The sequence below is a fragment of the Rhipicephalus microplus genome, chromosome 1 (assembly GCF_043290135.1).
Source record: "Rhipicephalus microplus isolate Deutch F79 chromosome 1, USDA_Rmic, whole genome shotgun sequence".
In the NCBI taxonomy this organism is placed as follows: domain Eukaryota; kingdom Metazoa; phylum Arthropoda; class Arachnida; order Ixodida; family Ixodidae; genus Rhipicephalus; species Rhipicephalus microplus.
Genome location: NC_134700.1, coordinates 219,547,048 through 219,565,174, shown reverse-complemented (window position 1 = coordinate 219,565,174; position 18,127 = coordinate 219,547,048). Strand labels below are relative to the sequence as shown.

The 18,127-nt window shown below is 44.6% G+C and overlaps 1 protein-coding gene across 2 annotated transcripts in view; it reads right to left on the bottom strand.

Annotated features, from left to right (window-relative positions):
* LOC119159668 (gamma-tubulin complex component 4) overlaps positions 1 to 17,912 on the bottom strand; it is a 46,045-nt gene extending 28,133 nt beyond the window's left edge. Inside the window, exons 1-8 of one of the 2 annotated variants that reach the window (XM_075891375.1) lie at positions 17,712 to 17,912; positions 17,127 to 17,253; positions 15,588 to 15,757; positions 14,916 to 15,052; positions 7,692 to 7,845; positions 5,220 to 5,346; positions 3,968 to 4,098; positions 2,217 to 2,373 (exon numbers count right to left, since the gene is read on the bottom strand). In XM_075891375.1, coding sequence (XP_075747490.1) covers positions 2,217 to 2,373; positions 3,968 to 4,098; positions 5,220 to 5,346; positions 7,692 to 7,845; positions 14,916 to 15,052; positions 15,588 to 15,757; positions 17,127 to 17,253; positions 17,712 to 17,786 — 1,078 coding nt within the window. In that variant the 5' untranslated portion in view covers positions 17,787 to 17,912. The remainder of the gene's footprint in view (positions 1 to 2,216; positions 2,374 to 3,967; positions 4,099 to 5,219; positions 5,347 to 7,691; positions 7,846 to 14,915; positions 15,053 to 15,587; positions 15,758 to 17,126; positions 17,254 to 17,711) is intronic. The other variant, XM_037412496.2, reaches the window with a different exon arrangement.
* Between the last annotated feature and the right edge of the window lie 215 nt (positions 17,913 to 18,127).

The following is an 18,127-nucleotide window of genomic DNA, read 5'->3' as shown; positions in this document are numbered from 1 at the left end:
CTGTCCGCAGTCGCTTAGGTCGAGGAAACGATTGGACAGCTGTCTTCAGCCGAAACAGACATACACTTTCACTAGCAATCCCTCCAGATCTGATTGTTACAGTCCCAAAATTTTTTCTATGGTGCTCTTGCTGAACTCCTTCTTTCAACTAGCCACGTCGCAAGCAAATTACAATAAATTAGTATTGTAAATACTAGTTTGGAGAAGAATCACACTTAAACTTGATGTGCCACACTTGCACAAATGCTATGCTATAATGCATTAGTCACCTGAAAATTAAAACTCCAGGAAAGGATCCTGCATTTCATGTAAAATCTACTGTGAATAAAACAACATTTCACCCTCTGCCCTTTTCTCGTGCGCGAAAAGAAAGGCAAGCACAGGTACATGAAAGCCTGCCTCTGTACACTTGTACAGTCACATATCATTTAATAAATCTATTTTCAGTTCTTTTGCAATAAACCTGTGCAGTTGTCAACAAAAGTTATTTGAAATACATAGACAGCAGACTTGTGTAAGAAGTAAATTTTAGGTTCAAAGCTACCAGTGATTTGGTCAAATAATTTCGAATCGAACTCGAGTATTATATGTCACACATTATAAATAAAAATGAGCATATCTGTCATGACCCAACTAACCACTCAATATTTTTTTAAAATTGAAAGAAGGGACATACAAATGTCATTCTTATTGGTGCAAGAAGAGGAAGCAATTTTGAACAGTAGCAGAATTTGACTTTCGGTGGAATGCAAGTGAAAACACCTGTAAAATATGCTACGTTTTAATATTTATGAAGAGCATATAAGCCTTTATAACAAGTTTTCAAATTTTAAAAATGTATGATTCAAGGTGAGGGTAGTCCTTCAATTAACCTTGAAGAGGGGCTTCTCGGCAGTGCGGATTTTCCTTGAGTAGGTGTATTCACAGTGTAGCATTTCTCCACAGCAGTGAAACAACTTTTACAAAAATTACACGAGGTTCTTGGCTTTTCTTTGTTCATATCGCATACTTCAAATTTCAAAACAATTCAAAATCATGTCAAAGTAATTTTTAATACTGCAATACTTGTTTGAATATTCAAAGGGCTCGAATAATGGCACAAGCCTAATTAACAGTACTTTCATGAAGCCTCTGAGAAGCTAACACTAGGTGCAGAATGGTACAGCGATGGCTCTTCATGCAGTGCCTGCATTACTCCTGTGAGTATTTAAATTCGCTGTCTGATTGTAACAGCATTATGTAGGTCCTCTGTAAAGTCATATTTGAGAAACACACAGCAGCCCACCAAGTCACCCACGCCTTAATATAACTGTAAGGCTCAATTACGAAACACCAGAAAAAAAATTAAATGAAAGAAAAAGAAATCTACAGGCACTATTGTAGAAAGCAATCACATGTGTTCTTATTGACATTTCCCGTAATAAAAAAAAAGAAAGAAAGCACTGGACACTAACCGTATGAGTAAGGTTAACACTAAACAAGGCTTCAGAAACAATTTTACTGTTTATAATAATTAACTGCTGTTTTCACAATCACGCTCTACTAAAGCACCAGAGAAGGTGATCTTAAGCTGACGGCATGCTGCAGCTGATTATAGCTTTGATTACATAATGCAATGTATGCTACGATATAACTATCACTATATTTTCCTGCATGTATTTACATGTGTGAAAGCATGAAGTATCCCAAAATAAGAAGCTACTTTCTTGTGCAGCAACCAGCGAGTGAACAGATTTTGCGAGAAAGCCAACCTTTCTACATTTGTGCAGTGATTTAGCATAAACTGCATCTAGTTGACCTGCCTTGCACAGAACTTGTGCATTCAAGCGTCCAAGTTGAAGGAATAAGCAATAATTCTATAGAAATATTGGCAACTTCCTGAATCAGTGTAGCGGAAAGGCATGAACTGATGAGAGACTAGAAGCAAGACACGGAACAGCCCCATCTTCTCCCATTTGGCATCGCAGGTGCTACCGATGCTACACTCAAACCTAACTATACCAAAGTTACATCTTACATAAAAATAAGTTCGTTATATCCAAAAATTTGTTATAAGGGTATATTCGTAACCTTATATATATTGCAATACTATTTTTCATTTACTTCATTATAACCAATATTTTGTTATATCCAGGTTCCTTATATCGAGGTTTGAGTGTACCAACAAAACAGGCTGGTCAGATGAAGGTCACTCCCCGATTGGGGATGTCACTCACTCTGCTCGGTAGTGGGTTCGCGCACTTCGCACAGGATGTGTTCGGCCACCTGTGAGAAGTGCAAGAACAGCTCCCCCCGGCCCAATAGAAAGGTGTCCCTCAGAAGCCGCAGCTGAGAAGGCAGGCTGCCCTCTTCCACAAACAGCTTCCACAGGTGCTGTCAACAGAGAGCGATGCAAGACAATGGTCATGCAATAACGAAAATGGCTGTTATCAGGTCATAAATTTAAAAACTTTGTGCCAGATTAAACTAAAATTGCATTTTCAGACCTTACAGGCTTTCAAGGGCTGCTGGACTTACCAACGAATGAATGAATGAACTTTATTTAAAGCCCGGCAGTTTTTTCCTGGGGGGGGGGGGGGGGCAAGAGAGGATTAACCCCTGTCCCTTCCCACTCTCCGTCGATTATGATGGCGGTGCCTCAGGTGACCGCTTGAACTCCTTGGACCCGGGTAGCATCTTCAGCTTGCTGGACGGCCCAAAGCTGGTCGGCCAGCTCGTTGCTGGTGACTGCCGCCTACCAGCGGCAGTGTAGCTGATGCCGCCGATCGGCAACAGTGACCGCAGCCGCGGTGGAGGCCGGCCCCTGCCATCGTGCAGTGGTAGCAGCAGCAATTGGCCTCTAAGTTCGTCACTGCCTAACATGCATCGCGAAGGGAGCGACGGCAGAGACATCAACTTTTCCAGCACACTCCCAAAACATGTGCCGCAGTGTGGCCCTTTCCCCACACGCTTTACACGTGTCCGTCGGGTATAGGTGAGGATAACACAGGCGTAGGATCGCCGGGCCGGGGTACGTAGTTGTCTGTAATAACCTCAGAGTTACAGCCTGTCTTACCATGGAAAAATTTTTGTGGTGGCAGTTATATAGCGATATGCAGTTCTTTTTTTCAATAATATACAGGTTACCTCAGACCTGCAACAAGTATTTTGTGCTAGATTGTCAGCAACATACCAACATGACTTTTGACAAAGAGCTTGAAGGAGTACTGACACAAATTTTAAATATTTTCAGATTGTTGCTCTGAACAAAACCACCAGTGTTGAGAAACATATAAAGAATGTCGTAGTGCTTGGGAACGCATTGAATATAATGCCGCTGCCATAAAACAGCAATTTTGGATTCGGCATCAAGGAGGCGTGTCACAGCAGTGCGACGTAATGGGAAGAGAAACACTGGCAACGTAATAATGACAAATCTGTCATGTGATAATGGTGCACTTAAATAACGAGTAAATTCTTGTCTGGTGAGCCTGACAGTGATTTCTGCGATTTTAGGCTGTGTGTAGGACGCAAATCTCACAGACTCGGGAACTGTCTTGACTCCTCGGGATAATGTCCGTCGCAGTGGCGCTGGTTCACAGATTAACTTTAAAATACAAAAATACATCTTATACTTGTGTTCTGACTCCAGTGTTTAGAAATCATTGACACTGCATACCAAAGAAACCAAAAATGCCCCTGTTGCGATATTCCAAGACTGTTTCAGTACTTTTTTTAAAGGCAGCAACAAGCTACCATTGATATCTATCAAATAGTGCTTGCTTAGTTTCAAGGTGCAAAGTGTGGCATTTGATAAAGTTATCTCTATTCAAAAATACTTATGCTCCCCTGGAACTTGAAATAAAAAAAGAATCTGTCGGTTGTACTAAGTGCAGGAGGACTCGATGCCAAATCATTCGACAGTAGTGACAGGCGAATGCATTCTCCTCATGATTGAATGCTGCTTAAATTAATGGAAGACGGTTACCGCAGCTGCAGCTGAGCGAACGTCCTCAACAAAGGTTTCTAGCTGGAACAAATCAATCTCTTCAGATTCGCTGATTTTCTGCAGGCGCTTCAAGAACTCTGCCTCTTGCTCAGCTGTATAGACTGGCCGCTCTGCACAAATAAAAAAAGACCATTTAGCATGAAATTAAAAATAATTCTTAACAGAATAACATCCAACACAATACACAATAATACCAAGAGTGTGCTAATAATGACAACTTTCAATATAAATAAAAATAATCTGTTGAGAAATTACATGAGTGCTTGCACTTGAACGTAACAATAACCGTTATCGACAAGCTGGGAGAGACAGATTTATGCAAGTGACAACTATTCCTACTGAATCTGCAGCAAGATTTTCATAAACGTTTAGAAGAAGCATCACTCCCTGAAAGAACTGATGGGGCAGGTAACATGGGGTAGATAATTATGCATAGTTTTTATGCAGCTTCCCCACAAACTTGCATAGATATGGGCGACCCAATTTAATGTTTGGCCACTCTCGCCACGTTTGCATGGTACTTCAAATCTGTGTTGCCATTAAATGACACCGACACTGTACACACTACTCAGTAATGTTCTGCACAATGACACAAGCTTAAAAGAGCACTTATAATGGTCATAAGTGCTATTTAAACCATGTCTCATCAAGCCAGTAGCCAACTAGTTGATCCTTGTACCCTAACTGACATTCTGCTCTTTTGTTTTGTTGCAGTCACTTCCATGTTGCACAGGATAACTGATATCATTTCTGCATCAACTAGCTTCTGCCTCAACGACAAGCTCATCCTCTGTTCCTTATACCAGGGCAAATCTTTAGGGGCGAAGCTTCCAAAGCCGTGGGTCTGTTCCTCCTAGCTCACCATGGTTCGTGACTGCCTAGTTCGATGACTCACTCAGCAGGAGTGGACAGACAGATGGACGGCTGAACAGACAGACGAATGGTCAGACAGACAGATGTACAGAGGGACAGACGAATGCACAGACAGAAGTGCGCACGGATGCACGAACAGGCGCTTCGCCCCACTCATTATCATTCACTCTGTAGATATTCTGTGATTTTTTTCTCAGATGTGAACCTCTCTCCATGAGAAACCTGCATTTCTTATAGCTTCGTGCTACAAATTGCTGCATGACTACTGTTTTCTTTCATGCACAATTTTTTCTGTGCCACTTTTGCAATCAAGCCATTTGGCCTTCATGCACTGAGGCAGTCATCATGGGATACTGACCTGCAGACTGCCCAAAGACCCTCACAGCTGAACCAGCAAAAAGCACTTTGCTGGCAAAAGACTGGGACAGCTGTTCTGGCAGCAGATTGGATTTCAAACGAAAATCTTGCATTGACTCTAAAGGGGCCTGCAATGTCAAAAACAAAACATTCACACAGATGAATGCCGTCTACACCCCAGAGTTCTTATACAGTGGTATGTCTTGGACGTGAAGTCTTTATTACAAATGAGCTTAGCCCAATGACTGGACACTAAGTCGAAACCCGCAATAACGAAACCCTGTGAGTACGAAATCCCCGCGGCAACGAAATATTTCCGGATCCCCGGCTAACGTTCATAGAAGCCCATGTATTACATATCTCGTGGCAACAAAATGTTTTTAAACAGCGATCCCGCATTAACGAATTTTCTACCACGGTGCGGGCCTTATTTTGCCCTCACGCCAAAGCTTAACTGTCGAAAATATGCTCTTATGCATGTTATGCGCACTCAAAATTTGTAAACGTCTGCTTTTGCCGCGCTAGCGTGGGTACCACCATTTTTGTTTACTTAAATCGGCGATGGGGTCTGTGTCCTGCAACATGCCTGGCCGGCCCTAAAGTGATGCATCTGTTGCGTGTGGTGTTTAGTGTGTGAAGAGGGTGGAAGCGTAGGCATACATGATAACAATTATCTTTGCCCTCTCTACCAGCGAAATCAAAATGTGACAGCGTGGTGGGCCATGAGCCTTACGCATGATCCTGATGAACGCGATAGCAGAAGACCATTTTCCGCTATGTTTTTTCGTGAATTTTGATCACACGGACCCATCTTCTTGTGAACGCAATAGCTTGATCGTCCTGTACTAGAGTGCCTCTGGTAGCACAGCGTCTCTGCAAGAAGAGACGCACGCGGAGAAACCAAACCCGCGGGTTGTTTTGGATGCGCTGGACACCATTCACTCCTTCTTCGGGCACATGATGTATGACGTAGCAACGGACCACTTTTTCCAGTGCAAAAGGAGAGCTTTGAAGTTGTTGCATGGCAAGGGTCGGCAAAGTCGGCAACTTCTGGCAATAAATTTTCGTTCTGCTGGCCATATCACTGTTTTTATGTCTCATACTCGCGGCAACGCAATTCTTGCGAAAACGAATTTTTACGGTTTTCCCGGCGATTTCGTTATTGCGGGTTTCCACTGTACTTCCGTAAAAAATCTAAGTTTCACACAAGGACGAAAGAATGAACACAAGTTACAAATTTAAAGGTTATACGAAATAAGATTAGCAGATAACTATACTAGATACGATCTCACAAAACGCAGCAAGATGCTGGTTGAAGGGAATATAGCCGCTCCAGTGATCGAAGCAGTTTTTTGTGTAGCCAGTTTTCTAAACGTGAAGTGCTGAGTGCACAGCAAGTTTAAAAGCCGTCTACTCATGTATGTTGAGATAGCGCGTGCACCAGTGCTGGCCACTGCCCCCTTTTGAGCAAAGTTGCTTTTCAAGCGACGCAGCCCCTGCATATGCTCCTCCGCCTGAAGGACAGCCGGGACGTTTTCTCGCTGCTTGAGAAGCAATTGACTGCAGACTTTGTACACAGGGTAATGTTATCTCATGCTCTTCTTGTGCGACAGAGTTGGCTAGCTCGTTTCATTTCTGTTTTATCCATGTTGGTCCACTTTACTTGCATGCTTTTACTCGCTGAGAACGCCAATGCAGAGAGAAATGTACGGAGCACGCCGGCAGTAGCAAAAGCTTGCGAAGAGTGTCAATATAATTGTTAACACAATACACTCAGACATCGATATAGCAAAACCAGATATAATGAAATATTAGTCATAATGAAGTAAATAAAATATAGTCTTGCAATAGATATAGAGTTAGGAATAAACTTGTACAGTGGATTTTTGAAAGTAACAAGCTGATTTTCTAGTAAGGTGCAACTTTATTATAACAAAGATTGAGTGTAAAACAAACAGCTACTAGGTTTAACTAATGACCAAATTTATGTACTGTTTCTCACTGCATGAATACTGCGGACATTAGCTATTGCTTTCTCTCAAACAAAAAACAAAATGCATGTTTTTCTTACAACACTTTGCAAGTTTATACAACATTAAGAGAATATCTATTGAAGTCCTGTATTGCAATTACAGAGCCTTTGTAAGGTATCACCTAAAGTATTGCACATTAGCACCGTCTGTCATTGGAAAACCATTGATTTGTTAATGCCAGAACTTAGCCTTACCACCTTTTTATAGGACAATGTTCAGTGTGTGAGAAAAAAAAAGCAATTTGAAAATTTCAACAGTTTATTCCCTGTATGTGTCACTGCATAATCATGAAAAATTGACTTGAGAAATTGCACGAAATCAACTAATCAGATTCCACATCTAGAATCCACTGGAATAGGCTGGCAATAGGATGCCAACCAACCTATACCTATCAACTACTAAAAGTTTACATACATAGCAAGATGTGTGTTACAACTAACCTCTAAACAGCTGCTGCTGGTGTTGGGCTCTGTTCGTGATGGGTCACCACCCAACGCCTCCACAAAAAATTCTTGATAGGGGTCCCGCAGAATACCATACAACACCCAGGAGGAAATCTGTTGACACAGCACTCCATAGCCAGCCTGCAAGAGCCTGCACCAATGATGAGAAAGTTGAAAGAAAAATAATTTATGTGTACACTTTGTAAAGAGGGTTTATTGAAGGACTGAGCAAGCGGGTGGTAGCTCGACAGGAACGCAGGCGGACCCAGATGACGGAGCTTGATCGCCGATCACGTGCCTTTTTTTTTTTGTGTTGATAGCTGACCTGATGGTATCAACGTCTTTCTTATTCACTATAATTACCCCTGGCAAAAAAGTTGAAGCCATCCTGGCAATCTAACACTTGGGGACAAGCGGGTCAAAGTAGGGCTTGAGACGGTTTACGTGAACAATATCACGTCCACGCCGACGACGGTCGCTCGGTGGCGTGAGGGGTTCAATGGCGTAGTTCACGGGTGAGGTACGCTCGACCACGCGGTAGGGACCATGATAAGTAGAGAGTAGCTTGGGTGATACACCAGGGGCGCAGGGCGGCACATGAAGCCATACAAGTGCTCCAGGAACGAACGTTGGTGCAGAACGATGTTCGTCGTCACGGGTCTCCATCTGGCGCTGTTGGTCGGATGTAGTAAGCCGCTTGGCTAGCTTGCGGCACTCTTCTGCGTAACGAGCGGCTTCCGAGACAGGCGTGCGTTCGGAGGGATCTGGTGAGTATGGCAGTAAAGTGTCGATGGTGTGCGATGGTTGGCGACCGTACAGGAGAAAAAATGAGAAAAACCCGGTAGTGACTTGCGTAGTGGTGTTATACCCGTATGTGACAAATGGAAGAACGAGGTCCCAGTTTGTTTGATCAGAAGCGACATGTGTAGCGAGCATGTCCCCCAGAGTACGATCAAACCGCTCAGTCAAGCCATTTGTCTGTGGGTGGTAGGCTGTACTCTTCCGGTGTACAATATGGCACTGTTGAAGAAGTGCTTGGATTACATCGGAGAGGAAAACGCGCCCTCGGTCACTGAGGAGTTCTCGAGGAGGACCATGCCGAAGCACAAAACAATTGAGTATGAAAGTTGCGACATCTTGTGCTGCAGCTGTGGGGAGAGCAGCAGCTTCAGCGTACCGTGTTAGATGATCCACTGCCCCGATGGCCTATCGGTTGCCTGTCGTTGTCGATGGTAGTGGTCCATAGAGGTCAATTCCTATACGGTCGAATGGGCGGTCTGGGCATGGAAGTGGCTGCAATGAACCTGTCGCAGGATGTGGCGGGCTTTTCCGCCGCTGACATTCGTGGCAGCCGCGAATGAACTGGCCGACGAAGGTAAACATTCCACGCCAGTAATACCATTTCGTAGGCGCTCGTAGGTCTTGAATACACCGGCGTGAGCACATTCGGGTCGGAATGAAACGACGCGCAGATAGTAGAGCGCAGAGTTCGGGGAATGACTAGTAGCCATTTCCTACCATCTGCTGAATAGTTGCGCCGGTACTAAAGGCCATCCCGAACACTGAAGTGCGGAGCTTGGCGGTGCAGTGTTCGAGTGGTTGGAAGTGTCTGTTCCTCGGATAACGTGTCAAGAAGCGAAGCAATCCATGGGTCGTTGCGTTGTGCAGAAGAGATGGTGTCCTCGTCAAGAGCTGACAACGTGTTGTCTGAGGAAACAGATGCAATGTCCGGGGATAGGGGAGATCGCGACAGTGCATCAGCATCGGTATGGTTGTGGCCGGAATGATATACAACGCGAATGTCATATTCTTGAAGCCGAAGAGCCCAACGGGCAAGACGACCCGATGGGTCCTTGAGCGAAGATAACCAGCATAATGCGTGGTGGTCCGTTACTACATCAAAAGCACGGCCATAAAGATATGGGCGGAACTTGACAAGTGTTTAAACGATCGCCAAGCATTCCTTCTCGGTGATGCTGTAGCTCGATTCAGCCTTGGTGAGAGTTCTGCTGGCGTAGGCGACGACATACTCAGCGAATCCAGGCTTGCGTTGCGCGAGAACCGCACCGAGGCCGACACCACTGACGTCGGTGTGGACCTCAGTTGCTGCCATAGGATCGTAGTGACGCAGTATTGGTATTGAAGTGAGAAGACGATGAAGGGTAGAGAAGGCTTGGTCACACTCAGAAGACCATGACGAAATATCAGTGGTGCTGCCTATAAGTTTGGTCAAAGGCGCAATGATAGAGGCGAAGTTGCGCATGAACCGGCGAAAGTAGGAGCATAACCCCACGAAGCTCCGTAACTGCTTCATAGTCGTTGGTTTGGGGAAGTCGGCGACAGCCCGTAACTTAGCCGTGTCTGGAAGTATACCGTCCTTTGATACGACGTGCCCGAGAATCTTAAGTTGCCGAGCAGCGAAGTGACACTTCTTTAGGTTGAGTTGCAGCTGAGCATTCTTCAGGCACGTGAGGACGTGTTTGAGACACTCAAGATGTGTTCCAAAGTCTGGCGCAAAGGTGACCATATCGTTGAGATAGCAGAAACAGATTTGCCATTTCAAACCCCGAAGAACCGAGTCCATCATGCGCTCGAAGGTGGCAGGGGCATTGCAGAGGCCGAAGGGCATGACATTAAACTCATATAGACCGTCCGGTGTCCCGAAGGCTGTTTTTGGTCGATCGGCATCTGCAAGGGGGACCTTCCAGTACCCTGCGCGCAAATCTAATGATGAAAAAAACTCGGCACATTGTAAAGTATCAAGGGCATCGTCAATCCTGGGTAAAGGATATACATCTTTTCGAGTGATTTTATTTAGGCGCCGATAATCCACGCAGAAGCTAACTGAACCATCCTTTTTTTTTTAACGAGCACTACAGGTGAGTCACATGGACTTTGGGAAGGTTGAATGACGCCGCGTTGCAGCATATCATTCACCTGTTCGGTAATAACTTGGCGCTCCGCCGCAGAAACACGATATGGTCGTTGTCGTAGTGGCGCACGGGAGCCGGTATCGATGTAATGTAGAGTGGTAGAAGTGCGGCCAAGTGAAGGTTGAACAACACCGAAAGATTCGCGGTACTGGTACAGCAGTTGGAGGAGTTCAGATCGTTCAGATGGTGACAGTCCGTCTGCGATCGCCGAATCGAACACTTTCGAAGCCTGTAGATCAGAGTGGTTAAGAGCACTGACGGCGGCGAGGTCACTTTGGGATGATTCTTGCGGTACGGTAAAAATTTGTACGTTATCAATGGGCTGTACGCATCCAAGAGACTCACCTTTAAACAGTTTGATGGTATGCGGAAAGGGATTGGTAAGGCAGAGAGCACTGGCTCCATTAGAAATTGAGAGGGCTAAATAAGGAAGCAGAAGTGGTTTCCGACTTAGAAAGAGGCTTGATGGCTCAAAAAATGCTACTTCATCACGCATGTCGTCGGAGACCACAGGGAGCAAAACAGCCGTTGTCGGTGGAATGTCAGTGTCCTCTTTGACAACTAGCTTGTGCGCGGCTTGATTAGTGTGGTCGTAGGGCTGGTCGAACAACGGAAGCAGTTCAAGTTCGGAACGGGCACAATCTATAACGGCGCGATTACGCGATAAAAAATCCCAGCCAATATGATGTCATGAGAGCACGAGGAAAGGACGATAAACTCAACAATGTAGTGGTCCTCCGCAATTGTGAGTCTGGCAGTGCAGGCGGCTATAGGTCGAACAGGTTCTCCATTTGCTGCACGTAAGGACATCATATCAAGCGGCATGGTCACCTTTCGGAACTTGCGGCAAAGTTTGGCATCTATAACGGACACAGCGGCACCGGTATCCACAAGAGCGTATGCATGGGCACTGTCTACAAGAACTTCGACGATATTTGACGGCAAGGTGCGAGGACTTGAACATTACGATAGCGCAGTTCTTGCTCCCTGAACTGCGACGGCTAGTTTCCCTCATTTTGAGGGGCTGGTCGTGGACGCATGGGTGACAAGGAGCGTCGATTGGGTGAAGGTGAGCGACGAGACGAAGTTGCCGAATAGTCACGGGAGGACGTGTTTGACTGATGATCCGAACTTTCATAACCAAAAGGGGGTCGGTCCGTGTAGTTGCTTCGTGGTCGGGCGTCTGTGTAGCCGGGCGCCCGACGACGGCAGTATTGGGAGATATGGCCAGGGCCGCCGCATGCAAAACAGATCGGCCGGTTATCCCGCGTTCGCCAGGCATTTGCAGCGACGGGCGCCGCCCAGGCGACATACGGCTGAGTCGAGGCTGTGGTAGCGAGGGGAGGAGCCCATGTGACGGAAGACTGAGTAGGAGCGGTGACATGTGGCAGTCCATTGAATGGCGAGGGCTGGTGTGGCTGCTGCCTCTTTACTGCGTCAGCATAAGTAAGAGGCACGGCGACAACTTGCCTCTGAAAGGGCACTGGCATAGCCTCGGCAATCTGGTCCTGAAGCACAAGTCGGAGCATGGGAGTTAACGGGGTAGGTTGTCGCTCTTGCTGCTGCTGCGGGAGCTCTTGGCACTGACAAAACGGCAGGAGGGAAAGCTGACGTGCGACCTCCTCACGCACAAAGTCTTTCATTTATGCTAGAAGGCGGGAGTGGTCAGGTACGACGTCCAGTGCAGCGAGTGGTTGGTTAGGCTGAAATGAACGATGGGTGAGAGCTCGTTGCCGTCGCAATTCATCGTAGCTCTGCCACAGAGTTACCACTTCAGACACCGTGCCAGGAGACTTCGCAAGGAGCATTTGAAATACGTCGTCATCGACACCTTTCATAATGTGCTGGATCTTGGCACTTTCGCTCATTGCGGCATCGACGCGCCTGCAGAGATCGAGTATGTCTTCGATATAGGCGGTAAACGTTTCGCCAGGTTCTTGTGCCCGTGAGCGCAGGCGTTGTTCGGCGCGCAACTTCCGCACGGCAGGGCGACCGAAAACAGAGGATATTACCTGCTTGAAAGCGGCCCAGTTTTCGAACTCGGATTTGTGGTTTGTGTACCACAGTTTCGCCACATTAGCCAAGTAAAAGTTGACGGTGCTCAACTTAGCAGCGTCATCCTACCTGTTTGGTCCACTGACTTTTTCGTAGGACGACAGCCAGTCCTCGACGTCCTGGTCTTCGGCGCCCGGAAAGATCGGGGGGTCTCGCTCGTGAACCGGGCCGGGGCAAGTAGCGGCTGTGAGAGGTGCTGTCTGTTGGGCAGCGTCAACTTGCATGGTCGACGGCAGGGTGCGGGATCGGAATTCCAAGGTGTAGGTGATGTAGTTACCCCGCACCTCCACCAAATGTGAAGAGGGTTTATTGAAGGACTGAGCAAGCGGGTGGTAGCTCGAAAGGAACGCAGGCGGACCCATATGACGGAGCTCGGTCGCCGATCACGTGCCTTTTTCTTGTGTTGATGATAGCTGACCTGATGGTATCAACGTCTTTCTTATTCACTATAACTTTAACACTTAGTCCTATTGTACCTGACATATTCTGTAACGAGATGAACTTGAACTACGAATTATTAAATACAACTAGGCACAGAGCTTGCTTTGTCATCATTTACTTCAATACCTTTTCTATTTCTATGGCAAAGCTAAAAGTACATGGTCCTAGAAGTGCTTTTACAGGGAAAATGTAAAGTCTGTCAAACTGGAAGATGCATCAACGAGCGGCTCAGGGAACACACACAAAAGATTAACAAAAATGCAGATAAAGGAGCCCATCTTGTGGCTCATATTAACGCTTGTTGCAAATGTGAGGCACGATTTGAAAGGGTGTAGGTCCTTGGCAGGAGCAACCATGAGCATGTGCGGCTCGCTTTGGAAGCCTATCATGTCAGAGAAAGTGCTCATCCTTGCATAAGTGACACGTCCCTGTCCCTGCAACCATCCAAGTTTGATTTCATTTCATCCTGTATGTAATACACTGATTCATTTTTCAACTCTATTTCATTTTTATGTTTCTGCTTTTTTTTTCAATTGCGTGGCACGTGCATGGCAAGGCTGCCTTGGAGGTATATATGCTATGACAATTGCCGAAATAAAGTCAGTTGATAGTCAGAGCTTGTGCGTGTCGTCTCTTCCTTTGTGGTGTGTCTACGTTTGCGCTGTAGAAGTACTTCTAGGATTACGAAACAAGTAGGCTCAAAAGAATTTTTACTAGAAGTACATGGTTAGCTGCAGTACACATTTATATTAGAAAGCTTTCATCCCAGGACTGCAGAATGTTTAGTGAAAGTGGTGCAAGAACCTGCGTATAGTGTGTATACCAAAAGGCTAGGCTAGAAAGTGTTTTACAAAACAACGGTGTATGTTTTTTCAGCTGCCTGAAAGCCATAGGCTTACATGCTTTTGTACGATAACATTTTTTGGGAGCAGTGCCATTGCAATAATTGTTTACGGCGACGCTCTTGGACAAACAATCAATCATAAGTTGCAGCTTACATAAAATGAGTGAAAGTGGCACTAGGTTATAGAATAACATCCTCCAAGAATTGCCACTAAAGCCAGCATTTTATGAAGAAGTCTATAGGGAAGCCTGTATGTAGCCATTGCTATTTCAAATATCAATAGAGTTAATCTTGCAGGCTAATACCCTACAAGTAGGTGAGAAAATTATTACTTTTTAAGTTCTTTTTAACAAGGCTTCCACAGCACTAAAGATATGTGGTTAAGGAGAAGGCAATATTATACAGCAATGAACTAACCAGTTCTTTATTATGATACGCATCAAGTTAAAAAGATACTACGATACTGTGATGCAACGATTAATGCAACCTTTATTATACCGCAAGGGCACGGTTAAGTGACCACACCCAAGGCACAGATTGCAGTCAAGCCGAGTTCCCATAACCAACGAAGACAACGAACACCCGTGATAATAAGCATGTATGAATAATGTAGATAAATCTAATGAATGCCCAGTGTGGGCGTTCATTAGACATGATATTAATACACATCATAGAAAAAGAAAGGCAGTAAAACAAGAATTCACCAGCTCTTGAATCACTTTTGCTTTAAAGGTGCTTTTTTGTTTCTCCAGAATTTTTATTGTTCAAAAAACACGCCTTCCGACATTACAGTGTAAAGTGTGATATTTCATTGTCCCAGTGAATAAAATTTTGCCATTACATTAACGAGCATGTTCAACAAATATTGTGCTCTGGCTCACTACGACCAAAAAAATGTGATAAACATTATAGCCCCTATAGCATGGTACACAAAATGCCCACACTCACAGTGACATGCTTGCTTTGCCAACAGGGAGTGCTGTGGTACAGCTCCGATGCAGGGACTGTAGAATGTTGCAACCATGCACTTGACTGGATTCGATCTCAGCAACAAGGTCATGCAACTTCAGAAAAAGCAGGTGGTACTGCACGCAGAAAAAGTACAACGAGAATGCTTGAAAATTTGAATAACAGCACAAAAGATGTGAAAAAGACAGACACCATATTGTTCGTTGTTGGACATGTCAAAAAACACAGTACCAACATTCCGAGTGTTTAATGCAACTCAAACAGAGCTACTAAGAGGAAATTAAGGTAGATGTAGATAGGAAGACAAGGCGACAGCTTGAGTACTGCTATCTTGTTTTTCCTCCGACCTTCGCTTCTGCTTCATTTTACTACGAGTTGTGGCAAGCACTCGAAACAAGGTACCAACCAGCCCTAACTGCTACTACATGGTACACTTGGCAGCATAAAATAAGACACTCGGAGACGTTTCATGACCAGCCAAAAAAAAAATAAGAAGAACATAACAGGATTATGCTGCATCCAAGCTTCAATAGGGGATCAACATCCAGTATACTGCATTAAAATTCTGGCAAAGGTAATGTTTGGTGCCACATGACCTAAGCACAGTGTTTGGATGTCTCACACTGGTTGGCATAAGAAAAAAACACTCACTTTTTCGAGCCTCTCTTGAAACCGCATCAGAGAGATCTCATGTGCCTCGAGAACTTCTTTTTCAAGAACAAGCAGTTCATCTGTGTACTCGTACAGGACTTTTTGCAGCCCCGAGCAGACTGCATGCAGATACAAGCCACGTCTGACTGGCCTCTGGTCTTCCTGAGCACCTTTAAATGAGAACAGATGGACCAGTTGAAGTCTCGCCTTACACAGACACAAAAATATCTCCCCTGAAAGCAATTGTAATCTTAGTAAGTGATGTTAAAATGATCTGCTTCCAAGGAGACTACATCTAAGTTATCAGAGATGTCCAACTGGAGGGCTCCAACCGTTTTGGTTATACAGGTGTCTCTAGCATTCACCTATTTGACTTTAAGTGCACCGTAATGTTGCCCATATCACAATGCAACCAGAAGGGCCAACACATGACCGTGAAACTTACTGCTCAGCAGACCAGTGTGCTTGCCATCAAGTTAAAGGGACCTACAACTGACTCTTTTCGATCCAGTTTTTTCCTGCTGGACAGAAATCTTACCCTTCGTAGTGATCGTAGCTGCAGTAGTTGATCTCAAGAGCATGTAGTCATTTTATTAGCAGTATTTTTCGATCTGAAAGGCTCTGAACACGGTAGTCCCTTTACATACGGCAACGCTGAGTATTGATAGTGATGCCGGTAAGCTTCCTGGTGGCTTATGCATGCTGTCGTTCTTATTTTGCAGGATTTTATGGAACTATGCTTAACCACATTTGTTCTGCACTTTACAACTATATTTTTTTAAAAACAAGCGATTAAAATGAGACGGTGTGGCTCTATAGAGCTTCCCTGCATTTGTACCGCGTTGCCAAGCCAAGTAATCTGAAACAAAACTGCGCATATGTCACGCAAAGGGAGCACTACTTTAATGCGTACTACTAACGCAAGCTTATACGTATACTTTTATAAAATATTATTTTTTGCTATAAGGAATCAAACAATATTTCAGTACTAATCAATAAATCGTTGACCGTGTACATTAAACCATGGTCACGTGGCAGGGCATTCATGATAGTTTATGTTTTTGCCTCCAGAGACACCACAAGCCATTTTTTGTGATTTTCAATGAAGAAATAAAAACAAAAATCCACTTGTCATGAGAAAAAACAGGGTTGGCTTGAGTCACTATAAGGGACAATCTTTCCTTTCGTGCAGTGATCTCATTTCATGTTCTGGGCAGTTGTCGGTCCCTTTAAGTCGCTAGGCACACACCACCTACTTCTTTTGCTTGGTCCAGTGCATTAAAGAAACATGCAACAGTTGTGTTGTGCATGTCACGTTGTCTAGCAAGTGACATCAAGTGCGAACACGTGCTGAATGGAAGGGTGTACACATATAGTGGTGGTCTCCATCCCCATCTTCTATGAAACTGAAACAATATTTTAGTGCCAGCTACTGACAATACTATGCAGGTATGGGCGATGACAATGCCTCTGAAAATCTGCAAATCACATGCTTCTTGGCAGTATGTTTGGAAAAAAAAAGAGAGACACGATTATTACCGCTCGCGAAGAAACTTCGGTGAGTTGACACGAAAGTTCGCAGGTACTTGACATGGTAGCCTAAAGCACAAAGCTTATCCAAAATCAGTGTTTCAGATGGGTGCATAAACGGAAGTCCTTTGGTGACCTGAAATAAAGTGCACAACTATTAGCGATATATTTCGAAAAATTTACAGGAATTATAATATGTGTACCTGAACTCTTTTATACGTTCTTAAAATCACCAGAGCCATAAATTTCGCTTTGCATCGACTCATGAAATGACATAACAGATATGAACTGAGAATCATACCCGAGTTAGGTATCAAATTTAATAGAAACTGAAAAGTACGAGCCCAGCTGGTGAATTGTCACCTTTCTTTAAAGGCCGCAACTTCAATGGAAGTTCGTTTCTACATCGCACCGGGACAGTTTCACAAGACGCGATATCGTTCGAAGAGATTAACATTTTATGAGTGTAGATATCATTGCCATAAACACAGTATGTTCATTTCAGACATCGCGAAAAAATTATCGTAAGATCGCAAAGAAGTTTCAGATTGCTGTTATCGTTGACTAGTCGACAAGCTGCCTCCGTAACATTACCGAAAAAGTGCCTTCTTTTTCCACAAAAATGCTTCCTGGGTATCCATTCAAAGCGAAAATCAGTTCGTGAAGCATATTCTTGGTTTCTGCAGAAATAGATGTCACTGAATCGGCATAATGGACGCTAAACTCGAATTACAGCAACCTTCGTGTAGGCGAAACCTCGTACATGATTGCCGCCATAATGAACCTATTCTTGCTATGGTTACAGCAATGCGGCTGACTATAGTGGTTTTAAAATAGTCACGAATCCCGCAGATTTATTTAAGTAACAATTAACCACTAATTTTTCGCGTTTTATAAGATTACTTCTCGCATATGAAAATATTTTGCGAAGAAGTTAATGCGGCGACAATGTCGGTGACACTCTTATGGCCCTAGCGAGGCCACAACTGTGGATGGTGGTGGTTTGCTGC